This window comes from Centropristis striata, chromosome 19, assembly GCF_030273125.1.
Source record: "Centropristis striata isolate RG_2023a ecotype Rhode Island chromosome 19, C.striata_1.0, whole genome shotgun sequence".
Lineage (NCBI taxonomy): Eukaryota > Metazoa > Chordata > Actinopteri > Perciformes > Serranidae > Centropristis > Centropristis striata.
In genome coordinates this window covers 28386555-28408234 of record NC_081535.1, presented here as the reverse complement: position 1 = coordinate 28408234, position 21680 = coordinate 28386555, and the positions used below count along the sequence as shown (strand labels likewise).

The 21680-nt window shown below is 37.0% G+C and overlaps 2 protein-coding genes across 2 annotated transcripts in view; one reads left to right on the top strand and one right to left on the bottom strand.

The window, feature by feature from the left end:
• Window positions 1–2286: 2286 nt before the first annotated feature.
• On the bottom strand, window positions 2287–13096 carry LOC131992799 (protein SET-like). Its single transcript, XM_059358490.1, has 8 exons — window positions 12868–13096; window positions 9274–9331; window positions 9048–9190; window positions 7433–7536; window positions 7223–7336; window positions 6802–6972; window positions 4463–4597; window positions 2287–3722 (listed from the first exon to the last, which is right to left on the bottom strand). Exons 1-8 carry the CDS (start codon window positions 12935–12937, stop codon window positions 3702–3704), a joined length of 816 nt encoding a protein of 271 aa, XP_059214473.1. The 5' UTR covers window positions 12938–13096; the 3' UTR covers window positions 2287–3701.
• A 1525-nt stretch (window positions 13097–14621) lies between these two features.
• The window catches only part of pkn3 (protein kinase N3), a 28180-nt gene continuing 21121 nt past the window's right edge, over window positions 14622–21680 (top strand). The window contains exons 1-3 of the mRNA XM_059358005.1: window positions 14622–14907; window positions 19302–19578; window positions 20791–20960. Of these exons, the coding sequence (XP_059213988.1) occupies window positions 14887–14907; window positions 19302–19578; window positions 20791–20960 (468 nt within the window). The 5' untranslated portion in view covers window positions 14622–14886. The remainder of the gene's footprint in view (window positions 14908–19301; window positions 19579–20790; window positions 20961–21680) is intronic.

Below are 21680 nucleotides of genomic sequence, written 5' to 3'. Positions count from 1 at the left end.
ACAATAAAATATTAAAAAATATATAAATGCACAGACAGAGAGATGTTTTAGTTGTTGTCTGCTTCATTATTTGTCCAAAATTCGTCGTATCAACTGAGTTTGTATGATCTGAACTGTGTGTCTGAGGTTCTATTCAGCGGGGGTGGCGGACAACATGCATGTTAAATTGGGGGTCGCGACTCAAAAAGGTTGAGAACTGCTGGTGTAAAGGACATCCACACTCTACAGTATGTTTCAACAGATGTCCTGGTAAAATCAGAATGAATTAAACAGTGGTGGATATCTGAGGTCAGGTATTCTTGTGATAGTTCCTTTTGTTCTGGTGTGTGCTGTGGTGCAGTGAAGCCATGGTTGGAGCCTGACATTTGTCATGTCTATGGGATGTCTGCCACCTATTGGCGGGAGAACTGCATGACGTATTGTATAACAATATTACAGGTAGTGGGATATGGTAAATGGGATTTATCATACAAGAACAGTGAAATGTTGTAAATATTTAGAAAGTTGTATTCATTTCTTTGAAGAGTGAAAGTCAGACCAAAGGCATGTGGAGATAAAATGACTCGCAGATCCCATCTGTATTTTAAGTGATTTTTCTGTCCTCTACCACAAAACCTCTTGAAAGTTAATGGTCCCCTTTTGAAGATGTTAAGACTTGTTAACCCTTATGTCCTCCTCAAGTTTACTACCCTCTCGTGACCCTCGTGGCCAAAAAAGGACACTAAAACTGCTATAAAATCACCGTACATCAAGATTTTTTTCATAGATTTCTTGAACTTCCAAACATGAAATCATTTTCAGAATTTTAACCCTTTATATGTCAGTTTGTATTTGAATTTTTCCATAATTTCTTCCAAAAAAAACAACGAAAAAAAGAAGTTTTATCTATTGTGTTTTTTGGGAGAATTTTTGGAAAATTCAAATATATAAACTGGCATATAAAGGGTTAAATTCAGAAAATGATCTAATGTTTGGTAGTTTTCAACAAGTCTGAAGTTGTTTAAGAGATCTATGAATTTTTTTTTGATGTAATGTGATTTAATAGCAGTTTACCACACAGCCTTCCTATCCTGTCCACATACAGTAGTGTTCAAAATAATAGCAGTCTAATGTGACTAACCAGATTAATCTGGGTTTTTAGTATATTTTATACATCAAAAAGGTTTCTGAAGAAAAACCAAGAAATGTAAATTAATTGTGGAATGTTGTTAAAGAAGATTTAGTGATTCACAGGATTGTTAAATCCTAGAAACAAAAAAAATTGTACAAAACAGTTTTGTGTTTGTAAAGTCAACGGCAGACCCTATTTTTTTTAACACACCCCTTTTAACTGATCTGTTAGTAACAAAATAAATGATTCTTGGGTAAATCATAGATTTGGGAAAATTTAGATAAAGATGTCAACATTTGTATGTAAATTTAGATTATGAATTGATCTAATTCTGATATTAAACCATATAATGAATGCAGGAAGGAGTGGAAAAGTGCTTAGATTTACAGGGGAGATGATAAAAGTCCTTTGCAACCCAAAATGTCTGACAAAATATTCTTACAGTAGTGTTCAAAATAATAGCAGTCCAATGTGACTAACCAGATTAATCCAGATTTTTAGTACATTTTTTTATTATTGTTTATTTGAACACACCCCTTTCAACTAATTGCCCAAGAGCTGCATATCACGAATGCTGGGTCCTACTGCACCTACTGGTACCTTGTTTGCCAGTTAGCAATAAAAAATATACTAAAAACCTGGATTAATCTGGTTAGTCACATTGGACTGCTATTATTTTGAACACTACTGTACAACAAGGGCTCTTGTGCTGTCCAATCTGATGCATGTAGCCTCTTTTGAGTCCAGTAATGATTTTTCAGGTTCAGTTATTTTTTTATGAGGACATCAGAATATAATTACAACACCATGTTTATCAACCTGTTTTTTTTTTTTATTGCCATCATATTGTTTAGGTCTTTTTGTTGTGGCTCTTGTATTCTATTTGTACTCTGTGTAGATTCTACAGAGGGCTACTACAACAGGTGCTACTTCTAATAAATGTACATGATAATCTGGGGTTATGCTGTTATGACAGATTATCAGTTTGTACATTAGGCAGTTAAATGGATAGGGCGAAAATTATAACGAGCATCAAGAAGTTAATTTGGTGTTGTTGGGTTACCTCTCACTCCTTTAAGTGTTTGGGCCAAAACTAGTGCCTCGTTTTTAATACGACCCCAAACTGCCCTAACAGCAACAACAGACTAATTCAAATAAAATCAACTCTTGCAATATATTTTAAAACCTGAGTCAGCCCAAACTGTTTATTTTAAAACTCATTTGCATCAAAGTGCAGGGTATTACACAGAACACATCCAAATGGATATTTAACAACGATTACATTAGAGAGCCAGTAGCTTCAAATACATTTCATACATGAAATCTTAATATAATCACATATTAGCATCCACTGAACCCTGTGTAAATCCAGCTGTCTGTTGGAACCATCTGGTTTGCCAAAAATGCATTTTCAACTTGTCTGAACCAAAAAAAGTTCCCCCAAATATCCATAAATGCATCGGTTTTGTCATTCGTCTACAAATACATTCACTTTTGCTTGATAATTGGTAATCTGCTTAAAAGCATTTGCAAAAGTTGCCTGTATCAACTTCTGGAATTTCCTAAAGACATAAAAAAGCATGGTGTAGGGTGTCAAACAAGCTTACAATGTTAAAATGCAATCAAACTACTCAAACATTATGTGTACATTTATTTATTGTAACAAAGCAACTGGTACACTTAATTTAATGTGAACAGGTTTCCAGTGGAACAGGAGAAACACTGCAGACTCCACAGAAATCTTTTTTTCTCCCATCGCAAAATGTAAGTCAGCTCAAAATTAGATTTTTAGGTCGCTTCTATAAAAAAAATGTACATTTCAAACCTTCTTGTGGATGTCTCAAAAACAAGATGATTTTTTCTAAGAAGTCCAGATTTGGTGTCAAAGCCCCACTACACCTCCCCATTAAACTGTGTACAATGAAGAACTGTCTTACCAAGATACATGTATATCCCAAAAACATTTACAACGGTTGAAAGGAACAAGCTGGTGCTTTCAATTAGTACAATAAGTCACAAAGGAAAATGCAACTTCTAATAAGCCTAAGCATCCCCCACCACTGATAGATATAGATATCTATATAGATATCTATACCTATATCTCTAGATATAGAGTGGCTATATAAAGTGGCTAACGATGCTATGATTAAGTTATCACTGCACCATGGCTTATTTTTATTGAACTCACAACTTCAACATAAACTGTGATATTGTCATATTTTACATAGAAATTTTTATGGTACGTATTTCAAATCTACGTAGGATGACGTGCAGAATGCTACAACTTTTTAAAAAATGTTCACGTCTTTGGGAGATGTGGAGGAACAACGAAAGGTGGGACTCCAGGAGATCCCCCGACACCCCGCCCCACCTGATGAACACCCGCTCTTCAGGCATTATGGATTATGGACAGGTCATGGTTGCAGAGGAGGAGGAGGGCGGACAGGCTGACGACATACAGGAAAGAAGTTTCTTTTTTGTTTTGTTCCCCCCCCCCCCCGCCCCACCCAACAAAAGGATTTTGCTCCCATGGGTTGTAAGATGATTACAGAAGTAGAACTGGAAAACAAAAATCTGTTGGCTGATATGTTTAATCATCCTCGCCGTCATCCTGAAAGAGAGAATTATGACACTGGTTGGCTCCATCATCCATAACTTCCTCAATCATTTTTGTTCCTATTAACCCTTTGATGCACAACATATGGACACGCCTTCACACTTCCCATGTTATTTAATGCTTGCTGTGTGCTTCTATGCTCTATCTTTTGATATCAATTTATTTAATGATTGAATATATATATATATATATATATATATATATATATATATATTTGAGAACAATAGATCATTATTTCATTATTTAAAGTTTTTGTATTATTACATAGCTAACTACTTGGCTAAGTAGCTTGCTAAGCTAACTACTAAGTGGTTAGCTTAACAAGCTACTTCGCTAAATACTTAGCCAAAAAGTTAGCTAAGTAGTTAGCTTAACAAGCTACTTAGCTAAAAAAAGGATACGGGTAATTTTTGACCCATGCTGTGCATTAGAAGGGTAGTGACACAAAAAGGGATTTATTTAAAAAATTAATAAAAGGAAAACATAAAATTAGGATGTATGATGATCAAAAACAAACTAATTGAGGAAAACCTGGAATACTGAATGATGAAAATAATTTACTGCAAAGACATAGAACTTAAAAACTCTGTCAGGTCACTTTAGACCATGTTGTGCATCAAAGGGTTAGACTACTTTAACAGCACAGGAAGTGTCTTCACTCAGTTTACTGTTGATGACCATTACTGGTTCAACACTCCACTAGACCGTCACGTCACACAATGACAAATCCTTACCTCTCCATCTTCTCCATCACCATCCTCATCATCATCTTCCCCTTCCTCTTCCTCCCCCTCGTCAATATCTTCCAGACCCTCCTCTTCATCATCGTCATCATCGCCATCACCTTCCTCGTCCTCCATATCAGGGACCTTGGAAACATTCACACATTAACCACCTGGTCCTTGCTTAAATGTTTTAACAGTAGTGATGTGCCAATGAAGCCTCATGAACCATTTTCTTTAATAACTGAACTGCATTTCTAACACTAAGACTTTACAACCATTTGCACTATTCAGCCTGTATTTTTGCCTTTTATACGTTTAGCCTGCAAATTTTAACGTATTTTATTTCTATTCTGTATATAGCTTGTGTATGTGTATATTTGTTTTAAATGAGGGTTCTGAGAGAAAAGTAATTTCAGTTCTCTGTATGTGTACACGTGTAGCAAAAACTGAAGATAAAGTGACTTTTGACTTTGATTATTTTCTGAGACCACTAGATGGTGCCACTGGTTTAAAGAAAAAGGCTGAAGCAATGGTAGTTGAGTGTGATTTCAGCTCTTTGTTGAACAGAGAGCGCCATCTAGTGGACTCAGAAAATAATGACAATGGTTCATGAAGCATCACTGGCACATCACTCGTTAACAGTATTGCTGCAACACAACTCATCATCCTACTGCCATCAACTACTAGCCTGCTGTCTCATTTACTCTACAGTATGTAGCCATCTTCCACACTAGTATAGCACTACACGAGACAGACCACTTTTACATTTAAACTTAACTTTACCACATTTTAAGAAGATACTTTAAATATGACCATCATATGTAGAAGAAATGTACAGAGATATCATTATCTGTAGCTAGGACTGCTTGACAGAATGTATTTTGTCAATATAGATCCCAATTACTTAATGCCATTACTCAGTAACTTTGGAAACACCATGCATTGATCGGGGCCCTACTCGGAAGAATTGTGGCTATTGCTAGATGCAGTGTGCAATGTGTGGTGTGTAGATTAATAGGCTTATGATATTATTGCTAAAAAAGGCATGCACGTCCAGATGTAGGTGCTGGATCGAAGGCCGTGTAAAAGATGAAAAATAGAAGAGTTTAAAGTAACCCATTGAAGCTGTGGTGAGAAATTGCTCTCTTGTGGCAACCTAACGAAACAGGTCCTCTGTAAGGTGCCTCCATCAGACACGTCAAACAACTGGCAGCAAGACACAAAACTACAGAGGACCGTCATAGCTCCACACACACCCTTCAGCTTAATCTGACTATAACTGGACAACTGAAGTGCATGTTAACGTGTTAGTCCGACTAATGTCGGAGTTCCCCAACTCCGATTAGGACACGCAGATAATACGATTGGAATAGGATTTTCGCCGGCATTAATGACAAGACAACACATGTACGCATTCTCCCATCCTCCACCCCCCGAGCTGATGTATGACCCCCGGAACAAAAATATCCAAGAAAGCCGATCGCATTAGCCGCTCGCGCACATTAACCGGTCGCGCACATTAGCCGCTCGCACACTAGCCGGTCTCACATTAGCCCGGTCGCACATAAGCCAGTCTCGCATATTAGCCGGTCGCATATTAGCCGGTCTCATTAGCCGGTCGCACATTAGCCGGTTACGCATTAGCAGGTCTCGCATATTAGCTGGTCGCTCATTAGCCGGTCAGTTGCGACGGCACAAAGTGTGGAACTGAGGTCAACCGGTAAAGGGGGCCATATTAACCCGCTGAAATGACGCATATCGCCACCCAGTGTTGAGGAGGAGGACATGTTCAGGTCAGTTATTCGATTTTCGATGTAAAAAAGGACATCCATTTTTAAGCATAGCTCGATTAAACTGTGCATGTAAACGCACTGAGTAAGAGGGCAAGGGAGAGGTAAAAGGACATCTTTGTGTTCGTGTCACTGAGTGCATCCAGGACACACAGATGGAGGTTTATAGTGAGCGTATACTGCCCATGCTGAAAGCCTCCCTGAAATACACCTCAGCCACATTTTTTTGGAAGTGAAAATGTTGGTTCGGTATTGTAATCCTAGACTATTACGGTGTCAGTTACGACGACCAGAACTACGACTCACAAACACTCAAGTGCAGTTTTATGATATTTGTATCGATTAGCTACTCACCAAAAGTGTCATTTGATTGGATTCATTTTTGTAAAGCCCCATGTGTGCAGGATGATGAAAACATATATTTACTATTAACATAGGGACACAGGATTAGGACTTCATCAACACACCCCCACAAATAAAGTGCCTTGTGAAGTTCTACTAAAGGTCTGAGAGCTCTCTAAAACTGTAAGATAGCAAAAGTGATGATTAAAGGTTTACCAAGTAGTACTGCAGCGGATTAGGCCAGATGTCATCCTTGATCACTTCTCCCAGTTCATCAGCTCCTGCATCTGAGTGGTCTGTGAACCAGGTGAAGAAGCTCTCCGGCTCCTCGTGCTGTCTTTTTTTCCCAGCTTTGTTTGGCGTCTGACCTGTACGCTTCGTCAGATCCTGGGGAGGGAAACGTGTTTGATCAAGATTTAAGGTTAGAATACTGATAATGGTCATTTTTTCCCCTTGATACAAGTGCAAAAACCTGAAAAAAAAACAAACCAATAGTGCAATGGAGATGAAATATTTTGTTGACTTTTAAAACACAATTATTTCCTATTCTTTTGATGAATGAGATTGTGTAGTATTAGATGAAAGAAAACTGGCATCATAGCATTACATAAAAACCAAAGAAAAAAAGCAAACCAACCTTTCCAGCTTTCCATTTGATTTCAGTTGATTTAGAAACAGGATCTCCACTCTCATTTACATTAAACTCTTTGGAGAGCGCTTTGTTCTCAAAGTATGGGTTCTCGTCAAAATACTAGAGAAAAGAAAACATACTTTATAAGGTCATTTATATCATATGCCATCCATGACATCTAGAATGTACAAATACAAAGTAAACCAGATAACTCACAAAATCTATTCTATATCCAGACTTGATATCCTCAAACTCAGTGACCTCCACCCTCGACAGGTAATGAAGTGCTTCCTCGTCCTCCTCCCCCAGAAGAGCTGAAACTACATGAGACATGTAGAGATCGACATTTAAAACAATATTTAAAAGTTTACTCCACTGATATTCATTTGCTACAATCAATGGTAGCTCTCACGGTTAGTCATGATAAATACTACAAACCCAATTCCAAAAGAGTTTAAATGTTTACTACGTAAACATAAATAAAAAACAGAAAGTGAGGAGACATGTATATTTAATTGGAAACTGTACCAAGACTTTATATTCAACTTCTTAAAACCCACCTACAAGTCAATGGATAATGGTAGGGCCAGAGTTAGAACAGAAAAACTTTTTTTTTTAAACTTATCTAGGTAATCTTATAAACTAGAAGATGTAATCTAAGGCATCAAGCCTTATACGTGTATTTTGGGAGTTCTTTTGCTTTAAGCTTTGCCTCAAATTATTTTTTGGTCTAACCTAAACCTTTCTAAGGCAGGTGGGTTTTAAGGTCAAGGGTTAATGTTAATACTGAAACGTTTGGGTTTGTAAATGTACACAATGGCCCTCATTTATGAAACAAACGTGCAACAGAAAAGAGGCCGTACGGTCATTTCTACACACGGCTCTGCATTTATCAATTTGGATGTGAGCGGAGGGTACGATCTAATGTGATGTAAGCTCGTAAGTTTGATTCGTCATGAGGTCCTCATGTCTGAGTCACCGACTTATCAGACTATTGTATAGCTACTGAAGTCACTTTCTGGAGCGGATAAAACTCTGGGGGGGGGGTTTTCTAGTGAAAAAACCAAAGCATGTTTATAAATAAATTAATAAACCCTGCAACCGTGAAATTCTACAGGCTACTAACCGAGCCTATTAGATGTTAAGCGTTTTTGGGCTTGGACCCCGGTGGTGTCTCAGTGTCTCCTCCAGCAGTTAGCCCGAAATGGAAAAGCATTTCCGTGCCTGCTTGAAAGGTAGTGATGTGCCAATGAAGCTTCATGAAGCATTTTCTTTATTTTCTGAGCCCACTAGATGGCTCTCTTTGTTCAACAAGGGGCTGAAAGTACATTCAATTACCATAGCTTGAGCCTTTTTCTTTAAATCAAGGGTGCCATCTGGTGGGCTCATAAGATAAAGAAAATGGTTCATGAGGCTTCATTGGCACATCACTATTGAAAGGTCTGTTATTTGTAGAGGTGCACTTTACTAATAAAGTTTTTTTTTTTATTTTTTTAATTACTCTTTTTGGCCATATTGCGCCCTTTCGGTGTGGTAAACTCTCAAGGCGAGGCCTCTGAACTGCCTATATATTAGGACGCAATATTTAAATGCTTTTAGCCACCGCATTTATCAACAGCCGAACATTCTTATGCTGTGATTGGACGAACGTTTGATGAATCACACGTGAATCCACTCATAAAATGATTTATGCAGTCAGATCTGTGCTGGTTTCTACGTTTGATTGACGAATGAGGGCCATTATGTAATTTATGTTTTACAGCGTCTCAACTTTTTTAGAATTTGGGTTCTATCCATACATATAAAATAATAATAAAATAGAAGAGTTTACCTTGTGGATGGTTGACGAATGTTGTGACCCAGAAGTTGGGGATTTTGGCTATGAGTTCTGATCGCTTCTGAAAGAACGGCTGACGTAATTTGTTGTACTTCTGCTCTACTTTTAATATTTCTTCACTTGCCTGTTCGTTCAGTCTAGAGAGAAAGAAGACAAAAAACATGTTACACCATTCTGCATGCACCCACTTTTCATTACTCATAATCAAGAGTCAACTCACCTGTCAATTTCATTCTGTACTTCATCAATGTGTTCAATTGCTTCCTGCTGTTCTTTTTCTGAGAGGAAAATGAAATGTTTAACACAGGATGTTGAGATGCAAGCAGATGTTATCACACTGTTCTATTAAAAAGTCACTGCTGTACCCATTATATCTTTATGTTGTGACCTAATAGTTATCTGCTCTCTTGCAGGAACTAACTAAGGAAATATACTAGATGTGGTTCACATACAGCTAAAACACACAGTTTACTCTGCACTAATTTGTACATGTTACTGCTGTTTCATTTTGAAGTAATTCTCAAAAAAAGTAGGCGATGGTTAGCCCTGTCATGAGGGGGTGAGGTCTGTCATGAGCAACTTATCCTTCAATATATAAAATGGACACAATTGTTTTTTTATCCGCTCGATAAATTGTAAATAAGTCATCGACATTATGGCCAGTCGCGCTGCTTCTATCCCTCTCATGTCAGCCTGCTCTCTGTGGAATTGGTTCCAAAGCAGAATTCCACAGCTGTGGGCGTGGGAACACTTTCCAATTTCAGCCGAGTGAGGAGAACCCAGTAATAGGGCTGTTTCCACTATCGGGCAATACCCGAAATGAGGCGGGTCTCACTCGCCGAAAACGCCCCTTATTTGAGTACGAGCAGTCCGGAGCTGGCTTTTGTCGGGACTTTTTTCGTCCCTGTCGAAGAGCAGGGTCTCTTTTCTCCCCTGAAAAAAGCCTGGGTGCTGATTGGATAGATCGCTAAGCGGGATGTGACGCAGTACTCTACACGACAACACTTTGTCACATTTGTAAAAGCCAGCGAAGCAGTGTTCCCAATTTAGCGACTTTGTTGCTAAATTTAGCGACTTTTCAAACCCCCTTAGCGACTACAAGCCGGCTCGTTAAGAAGAGTAAGAAGGAGTCTCTGGATTTGTCTCCAGTTGCTTTCTTGAAAAATAGTCGCTAAGGGGGTCTGAAAAGTCGCTAAATTTAGCAACAATGTTTAAAATTCTTGAGAATTAAAAGTTCATTGCTTTCGAAAGGAGGTACCTGGATTACTGTGCTCTATTATAATTATATCAGTTGCATAAAATAGTCTTAAAACGTCAAGAACGAGTCTCCAAAAGTCTCCAATAACACCAGAAAAAGTCGCTAGATTTGTTGCCAGATGCTTTTTTTGAAAAAGAGTTGCTGATCGCTGCCACTCTAATTAGCGAGAGCATTTTCACCAGGCGCGCCACGGAACGGTTCAGCAGCTTCCCAGCCGCGGCTGAGCCGTTGCTAAAGCTCGTAAATCTCAAAAGAGCAGATTGCACCAGACGGGACATCCGACTCAGAATCTCGATAATATCGAATATCTATATATATATATATATATCCCGATATTTTCATCGCAAAGTGACAGCAAATGTTCAGTGACAGTCAAAGCCAAATATGACATGTCACAAGTAGTTTTATCGAAACTGTTTATTTAAATGAACATAAATACTGTATAACAACAGGAGTACCTTTTTAAAAAAAAATCAAAGCTCCATAAAGTGCACATTTAAATTAAAAAAAAAAAAAAAATATATATATATATATATATATATATATATATATATATATATATATATATATATAAAGAATTTTTTTTAAACTATATCAATATATGCAATATGGTCCAATTCCATATCGCATTTTAAAATATATCGATATATCTTTTATATGGATATATCGCCCAGCCCTACCTTATTTTGTAAAAATATTGGCTTTTCATGCTTTAACATGAGGAGATTCTCCAGATTATCTGGAGACTGTAATCCATGCTTTTATTAATACGAGATTGGATTGCTGTAATTCACTGTATGTCGGCCTAGACCTCTCACTTTTGCACCGCCTGCAGCTGGTACAAAATGCAGCTGCCCGTCTCCTTACTGGCACACGCATACGTGACCACATATCACCTGTCCTAGCTTTGCTACACTGGCTCCCGGTTGCTTTTAGAATAGATTTTAAAATTTTATTGTTTGTTTTTAAAGCTCTTAATGGCCTAGCCCCCCAGTATTTGACTGAGCTCCTTCAAATCCACCTCCTGCCAGAACACTGAGATCCTTCCATCAGCTGTTACTGGCCACCCCTAAAACCAGACTCAAAACCAAAGGTGACTGTGCCTTTGTGGCAGCGGCCCCGAGGCTCTGGAATAACATGCACTTTTTCTCCCTGGCTTTTAATAAAGTTTAAGTGGACATCTGGCAAAAAGCAAAATTTTGTTCAAATTTTAAAATTTTCATTTGTTATTACATTTTATTTTTTTATTCTATTGTTGCATTGTGTTTATGTATTTTAGTTTTTACTTTATTTCCTGCAACTGTGATATCTATACAGCACTTTGGTCAACCCCAATTGTTTTAAATGTGCTTTATAAATAAAGTTTGAGTTGAGTTATATTCCATTTCTCTCACATATCGTCACACAGTTAAAATCGCCTAAGTCATTTTTTTCCAATAGTCATCCCTTTTGAGTGAAATGATCAATAAATGTAATATCTTTCACTTTCGGTTAAGTTTTTGTTGTGTTTCCTGCAAAACTTAAAAAAAATGAGTTAGGCGATTATTTTAACAGTGTGACGATATAAAACATCTTCACAGCATCCCAATTTAATTAAATAAGATGATGATTTGAACATTCACAAAAGTATTTTTTACCAATTTAAGTACATAAAAGAAGCCCGATGTGCCGAGCCCATTAACTGGAGTCATGTCCCCACTGCATGCAGTGTGTGTCTAGTAGCGCGGGACCGGCCGTGGTGTGTGTGGAGGCTCCATGGTGCCTCTGGAGCTTCCTGTTGCTGCTTAAGGCGGCCTGGTTTGAATGGGAGCTTAGCAGCGTCCCTTGTGTTAAATGCTATCTGCTCCACACTGAGGTTATCACACTGGGACCTCCATCAATTTCTCTTAGCGCATGTAAAACAAATACCATTCATAACGTCACGTTACAGCACCAGCTAACGTTATCTAAAACAATAAGAAGCGCTTGTTTACATTTTGCTCCGCGACTAAGTGACAACACAAAGCCACGCCACGTTGTTGACTTACAACGAGCGGTAACCTCAGTGCTCGGCCTTTGTTGACCGATGAAAAACAGGATAACATAACACTACGGTAAATGTTGAACTTGCTAATAATGTAGGAAACAATTGGTGAAGAAGCTCCGACCGTAGACGTGTGTGAAGAAACGCACAACTGCAAGCGATTTTTATCATAACGTTACCTTTGTGCATCAAGCACCCCGGGAACCTTGTGCATGAACAATAATTGCACATCGCGCTAAATGTAGCTTATGCGATGCAAATACCGGCCTCCTAATGTGAACTAAGGCTAGTCGCTAATGTGAGCTAATGGCCAGCTAACCTCTCATAGTTAGCCTATGCTATCATGCTATATTACTGCACAGTGCTGCACAACATTTAGCCCCAATGTGTATAAGCAGGAAATGGTAAATCGAGCTGTCCAAACAAAGACATATCGCTCAATAGCACACAACAAACTATAGTGAAAATATCAAAATGACGAAAAACAAATGAAAATGGCGTTGAGCAGGATAAGCGCCATTCCTTCACGTTACCGGAGGTCTCGTCCGCTCCGTCGTGATTTGAATTCTCCTTTCTGTTGACTTTCGCCGATGAGGCCGACATGGTTTCCGTTTGTCGTGACACCTTTAACCAGATGTATGTTCCCAGTGGTTTATAACTCTTCTCCGGACGATCAAAGTTACTTCCACCTTACATAGAGTGCGTGTCTTAAAGCCCGAGATAAGGAGCAACGAGCGCTGTTTCGCACGCTTGTTTCACTCTGACGCGCTCGGTCGGTAAACAAATGTATGGTGCTCTGCTGCCCCCAGCTGGCCGGAGGGCGACACTGCAGCTTCAAACTGCCCGCACTAAGTTAATAGTACAACAAAAAACACTTTGGCTGTACGAACAATTTGTTGAACGAGAATTAACCCTCTGTAGTCACCAAAAGCGCCAGCGCATTAGTTTTAGTTTAGTTTAGCTTTTTTTTTTTAAATTTCGAACATATGCGAGTAACACAACAAAGTAAACTGAAAAACAAACAAATCCAATGAGAATAGTCAAAACAAAAGCTATAACGTGAACGCAACATGTTTACTCAATTAACATTTTTGTCCCCTAAACATACATATTTACATAATACATATTTACAGAAAAAAGAAAATAAATAGATTAAATAAACAAATACATAAATCATTTATTATTTATGAAAACAACCGATTGTTGATACTTCTTCATGAACTAAATACAAAGCAGCGTTGAGCCCTACTGTAAATTTACCTCTCTCTATACCTCACCCTCTGTGTATTACAAAGGGGAAATGGAAAATCACTAAAATAAAATCACAATTCTGCTTTTGCTTTCTTAAAACACTGTTAATTACAATGTTCATGATATTAAATCAACATTGAGCAAATAGCACGACTTAATTTCTTTCTCAACACAATTGTTATTGTTTTAAATGTTTCACAACTAAAGTTTGATGAACTGTGTCAAAGAGAAAAATATTACTTATAATAAAAAATATTAATTATTTATTTTCATACAACTTTAAACTCCCAATCATCGATCATCATACATCCTCTCGTTGTTTTCATTTCTTACTTTTTGAATAAAAACCCTTTTTTTAACACTTTGTTGTGCTTTTAATGCACAAGCTAATTTTTTGACCCATGTTGTGCATTAGAAGGTGTTTATATGTTGTCACCAATTTAAAACCTGACAAAGAAGACACAAATATTAACTATCCTATTTTGTTAAAATGGTGTTTGTCCAATGAAAATTATTATTTGGTGGCTCTAATAAGTCTCAAATGGTTAAATATGTGATTTTCCAATGTAATCTGGTGGTTCTAACTACTCTTTTAAAGTTAAAACCTTACAAAAAAGAAACATAGTTACACATATACTCAAATTGTTAATTCAGTGTATCACTTTTTGTATCACTACGCTTCTAATGCACAAGGTCATTTTTGACCCATGTGTGTAAAATTGTTGTAATAATACAAAAACTATTTTTCTTCATGAAGTATGAAAGGAAAAATGGATACAATGATCAGTTGTTATAATAAAAAAAAGATATTCAAACACACATCCAGCATGAAATAACATGGGAAATGAATGCGGGTCATTTTTAACCCAAGTTGTGCATTAGAAGATGTTTATATGTTGTGCACCAAAAGGTTAATTAATCGTTTTGCTAGGTTTTGTTGCTTGTGAACGCGCCCCGGGTAATAAAAGCAGCTTCATCACAGGTGTCCTCTGCAGGTGCATTGAATGAGCGAATGTGATTGGCTGTCGCAGGGTGTCCGTCATTATCGATGCCAACCAATCCAGACGCCGCCTGCTGACGTCAGTTTAGCGTCAAGCCCAAGATAAACTCAGTTCAAATTTGTTTCCACTATGAAAAGAAGTACAGTCCTGTGGAGCGTGAACACCCCTAACAGACGGTGAATTTTACAAGAACTGCTGTTCCTCCTGGAGCTGTTTCACTGACCGGTGACCGGAGAAAACCGCAGCAGAAGAAGAAGAAGACTCTATGTGAATGTCCAGCACAGACAAGTGACAGCCACCATGTCAGGTTTAACTCAACAGGTAAACTTAATTCACAAAATGTCTTATTCGTCTAATATTGTTTAATGGTCATGGGAACATTAGGTTTCAACACTGAGCCAATTATTATTTGCCTACTCGACGTTCAGGTTAGTTAAATCACGCCGCACTGGATTTTCCGGTTTGACTTGTTGCCTTTCCTCATAGTTCCTCTGTCTTTGTAGTTGTCACACAGATACCTCTGCTAATGTTGAGCTGTAGCTTACTATTTAAACCACGCAGTTTCATTAAGATAATAAGATATGATGAGAATTAGCTAAGCTACCTCATTGACATGACTTCAACCTTTTTTTAGAGTCTGTTAACCGTTGTCGACTGTACACCCATCCTCCTCCTCGGGGGTCAAAAAGGACCCCATGACACAAGACTGTTTTAGGACATATAGAAAAAAAAATGATAACCAACTTTTTTTTCACATTTTAAGACAACTCATGAAAAAAATATGAAAATGATATATAAATTTTTGGTCATTATTATTGGTCAATTTTAGTCAAATAGACAAAATTAGGCCTCATTTCAAGAGAAAACAAAGTAATAAAACCTGAATTTTTCTTTTAATAGTTATAGTGGAATAATAATTTCTTGATGGGAATGTACAGAGTAGGATGTGTCAACTTTTAGTGAAACTTATGTTTTGAAAGCACTGTTCATTTTTGGATGTCAGCAAAAAAAAAAAAAAAAAAAAAAAGGTATAACACCCATCCTCCTCAGGGGTCAAAATGGCATTTGGCTGGTTTTAGTACATGTAGAAGAAATATTACCAACTTTTTTTTTCACCTTTTAATCAGTTAATTTGTTATTTCAAAAAAACCATAGACCTCTCTAAAATGGTCAATTTCAGTTAAAGCTAGCGTACACTTTGAAAATATTTTCTTCATATTGGTGAAAGAAGGTCAATTACTAATAAGAGTTTTAGCCAAACATTTGAAATCTTAATAAAATAAGCCTGTGGTTGCAAATATTTCAATAAAAGTATCTCTTATTTTAGGGCCATTTTGAATATTTTTTCAATCTGCCACTTTATTAATGTTTACCATGCTATGCTGGAACCATTTTTTCAGCATGACCTTACCTATATGACATGATAACTATTCTTTTTTACTTAAATTTACTGCATCAACATGTTGAACCCAAAAGAAACGCACACAAAAAAAACATAAAATCGGATATCTAAAATGTTTTAGTTTTGTTTACCTTCAAAACACTATCATGCTAAATTAAGCATTTTTAATGTTGCAAATGTGAACACAGGTTGCAAATATAACATATGAGATAAAATTAGGATAATTTCTAGTTCTATGTTTTTATCCTAAATATGTTTGACATTATCTCCGGTTTTACTTATTATCATCAAACAAAAACTGACATGTAGTTTCAAGGGAAGTTGATAGCAGGGCACGACACTGCTTCGTTTTAAAGTTGTGACATCAGGAAGAAATGATGCTCCACTGCTTTTGTGGACTCCAGAGAGTTTAAAATGCATACAGTCAGAAAAATATACCATCCATTTGTCAACTATGGCGTTAAAATGATTTGAATGGGACCCAGACATGTCACCACTCCCTGGATAAAACAGGTGTAGTTGTTTTGATTGTCAGAAGGTGTTGTCCTTCAGTAGATAATAGCTAATACATTAATGGATACAAGTAATACTCATCACCTGTTGTAGGCAAACTGCTCAACCAGTTACAGCAGCAACGGCTTGATGATGTAATAGTTATTGTATTCTTTGTTTAGGCATCTGTATCAAGTGGTGGAGAACAATATTAAATTTAGGGTAAGGGTTAACATTTCTAGCTTTTTAAAATTTGAAGATTTACTGATTTTGTGTGTTTTACAGAGCTTTACATTAAGTAGCTTTGGGTTGGGACAGTTGGATGAGCAAATCAAAATATTGGTCTTTTTGATTTTTTAAAAAACTAAACAATTGATCAAAAAGAGATGAACAGGTAAGTTTGTTAGTAAACAACAGATCAAGGTTACAATAGTTTTGTTTTTTTTCATCCGTTTTTGTTTTTAATTTTGTTGTGATTTTTTTGTTTTCAAATTCAGTTAGTTTTAATTAGTTTTTAGAGTGAGTTTGCTAGTTTTAATTAGTTTTTGTTTTGTGATAAATGCTTAGTTTTAGTTTAGCTTTTATTAGTTTTAGTTTTCTTTTCAGATTCAAAAAATAACAAAAAATGTTGCCTTTATTTCCTTTGTCTTATCCATCTCAGCCCCAATAAGTTTATTAAGTCATAAAACCAGATGGATGAAATAGATTTCACATCAACCAAAAAGGTTTAAGTATGAAAAAGGTTGACAGATGAAAATGACGGACATTTTCACTTTAATTTTAGTTAGTTTTGTAACCACACAATACAGTTTCAGTTAGTTATTGTTTTTTTTTTAAAAAACTTGTTTTTCTTTTTATTTCAGTTAACGAAAATGTTTTTTCAATTCTAGTTGTCGTTACTTCGTTAGTGTTCGTTAACTATAATAACCTTGCAACAGAGAGTGTGAGCCGTTGTGTTCACACAGCTTGTGGTGTCCTGACCTGAGACGGCTCAACACTAAACAGATCTGGTCCTGAAGGGGGAGGCATTGTGCCCTTTATTGCTGCTGAACCATTACTGGAGCTTGGTTGAACTCGTCTTCCTGAAATACTTTACTCCCTTAGCAGTTGTTTTACCCAACCAAGTGGTTCCTCTCCTTTCTTTTTTGGTTGCATCAAACAGTGGACATAGCCTGTGCTTAATTTTAAAGATCTGAAAGAAAAAGTTTTCTCTTTGATATAGTTGTTCTCTTAACATGGGTGGGAATGTGGGTGATGGCTTTGTATTGTGGGCGGTGGTTTTCCTTAATCTCAGTAGTGTTAAACTATTGATCTTATTGGTGGCCTTTGTAACGTTGCAACTGCCTATATTTAAATGTTCTCCCTTTAAATTCATTTTCATCCCTTTTTCACATTTGTCCATTTTTATAAATCAATGGCTAGATGGTCCTTTTATAGTATACTACTTGAATTTCAGTTCCAAATACCATTATGTATTCAAAATGCTTGGTTAAAGAGCGTGTTTAATAAAAACTACCAATTCTGAGACAGATGAGACAGCTAGACCCTATTTAATGCTTTAATGCTTTATTTTTGGACAGGGACAGAGCACATTAATGAACATCGAAAACATCTCTGTAAATATGCAGGATTATAGCAAAGCTGCTAGTTTGCATCCGTAGTCCCTAAAAATAAATGGAAATATAAAAAAAAATATTTAAAAAAAAATAAAAGTATATAAAAAAAAAAACAGCAAGTAAATAGGTAAAATACAAATAGACGAGACAACACATAGCAGACCCAGACAGGATATAACAATGCTATACAAAGTAATGTTCAAGTCGTCTCAAGTCCAGTTAGTGGTCACACTTTTGATGTGATTTGAGCCATTGTTTTAGTTTTCCTTTTAAAAGAAGAGTATGTGGGACATTCCCTTATTGTGGAGGAAAGACTGTTCCAAACGTCCCCCCCACAACAGACAACACATTCCTCCCATACGTAGTGTATGTGGGGAATCTCACAGTCTCCTCTAACACAGGCCCTGGTGCTCACACCTCCCAGAGTCCTTTTCCTTATAAATTCATTCAGCGGTGGTGGAGCAAGACCATGGAGACTCTTTTATATTTATATATATATATATATATACATAAATTTACAGTACAGGCCAAAGGTTTGGACACACCTTCTCATTCAATGTTTTTCCTTTATTTTCATGACTATTGACATTGTAAATTCATCAAAACTATTAATGAACACATGTGGAATTATGTACTTAACAAAAAAGTGTGAAATAACTGAAAACATGTCTTATATTCTAGTAAGCAAAGGGTGGCTACTTTGAGGAATCTAAAATACAAGACATGTTTTCAGTTATTTCACACTTTTTTTGTTAAGTACATAATTCCATATGTGTTTATTCATAGTTTTGATGCCTTCAGTGAGAATCTACAATGTAAATAGTCATGAAAATAAAGAAAAACGCATTGAATGAGATGGGTGTGTCCAAACTTTTGGCCTGTACTGTATATATATATATATATATATATATATATATAAACTTAAAAAAATATGCAGATATGGAAGGAGAAGGGTTTTTTATGCAGAGTCTTTAGGGCTTTTTTTTATAGAGATTCTATGGGTTTTAGTGCTGTCGTTTATGCCACTGACCAGCTCATTAAACAGTAGTCTTTGTGTGAGAAGATCATACAGTATAAAAACATAAAAGCTACATTATTAAAAGTAGCAGCATTATTTTGTACACACCATATTGACAGTTGGGCAGTTATGTTGTTTTGTAACAGCCGCAGTGATCAGACATTGAAGCATATGGTTTGTCCTTTAGAGTATCAACCTGCAGGGTCTGGAAGAAGGGGATATTCTCGACCCAGAGTTTCAGCAGCGTTTGGAAGATGCTCGGACTTTGCTCAGGCAGGAGATCCAGCGGGAACTAAAGATAAAGGATGCGGCTGAAAGACTACGACGGGCCGTCACCAACCGCAAGAGCGCATCTGATGTGGAGGGCCAACTCAAGGCCTCCAGCCGCAAACTGGAGAAGTTGCACTGGGAACTGCAGGAGCTCAATGCCAGGTCTATGGCCACAGAGAAGGACGGCACCACAGGTGACTAAAACAAACCTACTGTTTGGTCTAGTGTATTCTAATACTATGACAACTTGTGAACTTACCATGCCTACAGAGAAAGTCTGTTTGTTTGTTTAACACTTTATAGACCTCCAGACCTGAAGAGTCATTCTGCCATTGGGTCTAAATTCCCTCTTGACCAACACTTTGGCCCTTGATGTGCTATTTTGAAAACAAATTCAGTCACTGTACTAGACAGTACAGCTGCACAATGCACACTCTGAGTACACCCCTGACTCAAAACATAAATTGTTCAAATTCACAGTTTATATATGTTTAGAGGTAGGGGAGGGGTTAGGATTAGACCAAAATATTTTTTCATGGTTTCCAAAAACAATCTTAAACGTGGACTCATCAGATTACAGCACACTCGTGCCATCTCAGATGAACTCGGGCCTGTAGAAGTCTGCTGATATATTGGATGTTGTTGATATCTGTGTTTCTCTTTGCATGGTAAAGTCTTAACTTGCATGTGTAGATGCAGCGACCAACTGTAATTCCTGACAACAGTTTTCCAAAGCGTGCCAAGCCAGTGCAGTACTGTCTTTTAAGCATCAATGTTGGTTTTAGATTACATTACATGTCATTTAGCAGACGCTTTTGTCCAAAGCGACTTACAATAAGTGCATTCAACCTGATGGTACTAGACATAGACCACAGGAATCAAGTAAGTACATAACTTTAAGAGCTAACTGTCATCGCTACAGGAGTGCTATATGTTAAAGAGATATATATATATTTTTTTTAAATATATATGTTAGGTGACCATGACTTAACCGAGGTATTGCTGTAAGAGGTGGGTCTTCAGCCTGCGGCGGAAGATGTACAGGCTGATTGTTTGTTTCTGATGGTTTGGCAGCCTGAGGCATCAAAGCTCACAGTATCCCCTCACCAGCAGAAGATATTTCTTAGGGTTGTCTGAATCTTTAAATGATGGTATGGACCGTGGATGGTAAAGTCTCTAAATTCCTTGCAATTATGTGTTAAGAAACAGTTTTCTTAAACTGTTATTTGCCCACACTGTTTTTGCTAAAGTGGCTAACCTCATTCCATCTTTGCTTGTTTGTCTTTGGAGGATGCCCCTTCATACCCTCATGATACTATCACCTTTTGAAATTAATTAATAAATTAAAAGAGAATTCTTTATCAAGATATCTAATTCCTGACGCACCATATGGGTTTTTTGTGCAGGTTTCATGGAGGAGGAAGACCACCTTTCACCAGAGTCATGTCAGTTGGACGAGGTCTCATCCCCAGTGGCCAGTCGAGTCAGAACCCTGAAGAAACAGCTAACAATGGAGACCAAAGTCAAACAGGGTGCTGAGAACATGATCCAGACTTACAGCAACAGCTCTGTCAAGGTACAATGCAAACACAAACATGATCAGTTTGCTGATGGATATGGTTTTCATTAGTGATGTGCCAATGAAGCTTCATGAACCATTGTCATTATTTTCTGAGCCCACTAGATGGAGCTACTGGTTTAAAGGAAAAGGCTTAAGCTATGGTAATTGAGTGTGCTTTCAGGTCTTTTTTTAACAGATGGCGCCATCTATTGGCTGGGCAATCTGGACCAAAAGTCATATCCTGATATATTTAGGCTGAATATCGATATATGATATATATCCCGATATTTTTATCGCAAAGTGAGAGCAAATGTTCAGTCAGAGCCAAATATGACATGTCACAAGTAGTTTTATTGAAACAGTTTACTTAAGTGAACATAAATACTGTTTAAAAACAGCAGTGCCTTTTTTTTTTTTTTTCCAAAGCTCCATAAAGTGCACATTTAAATAAAAAAATATCTGAAATAAAAATGGCCTATGAAATAAAATAGGTCAATCTTTTTCTGAACTAAATATATTTATATGAGAAAAGAATTATGAACATTACAAAATTACTAAATATGACAAACCCTAGTAAGGGCAGCATTTATATATAAAACAGCTTGCCTGGAGCAAGGATCACAGCACAAATTTGAACTATATCGATATATGTGATATGATGTAATTCCATATCACATTTAAAAATATATCGATATATTTTTTATATCGATATAACGCCCAGCATTCTCTGCATTG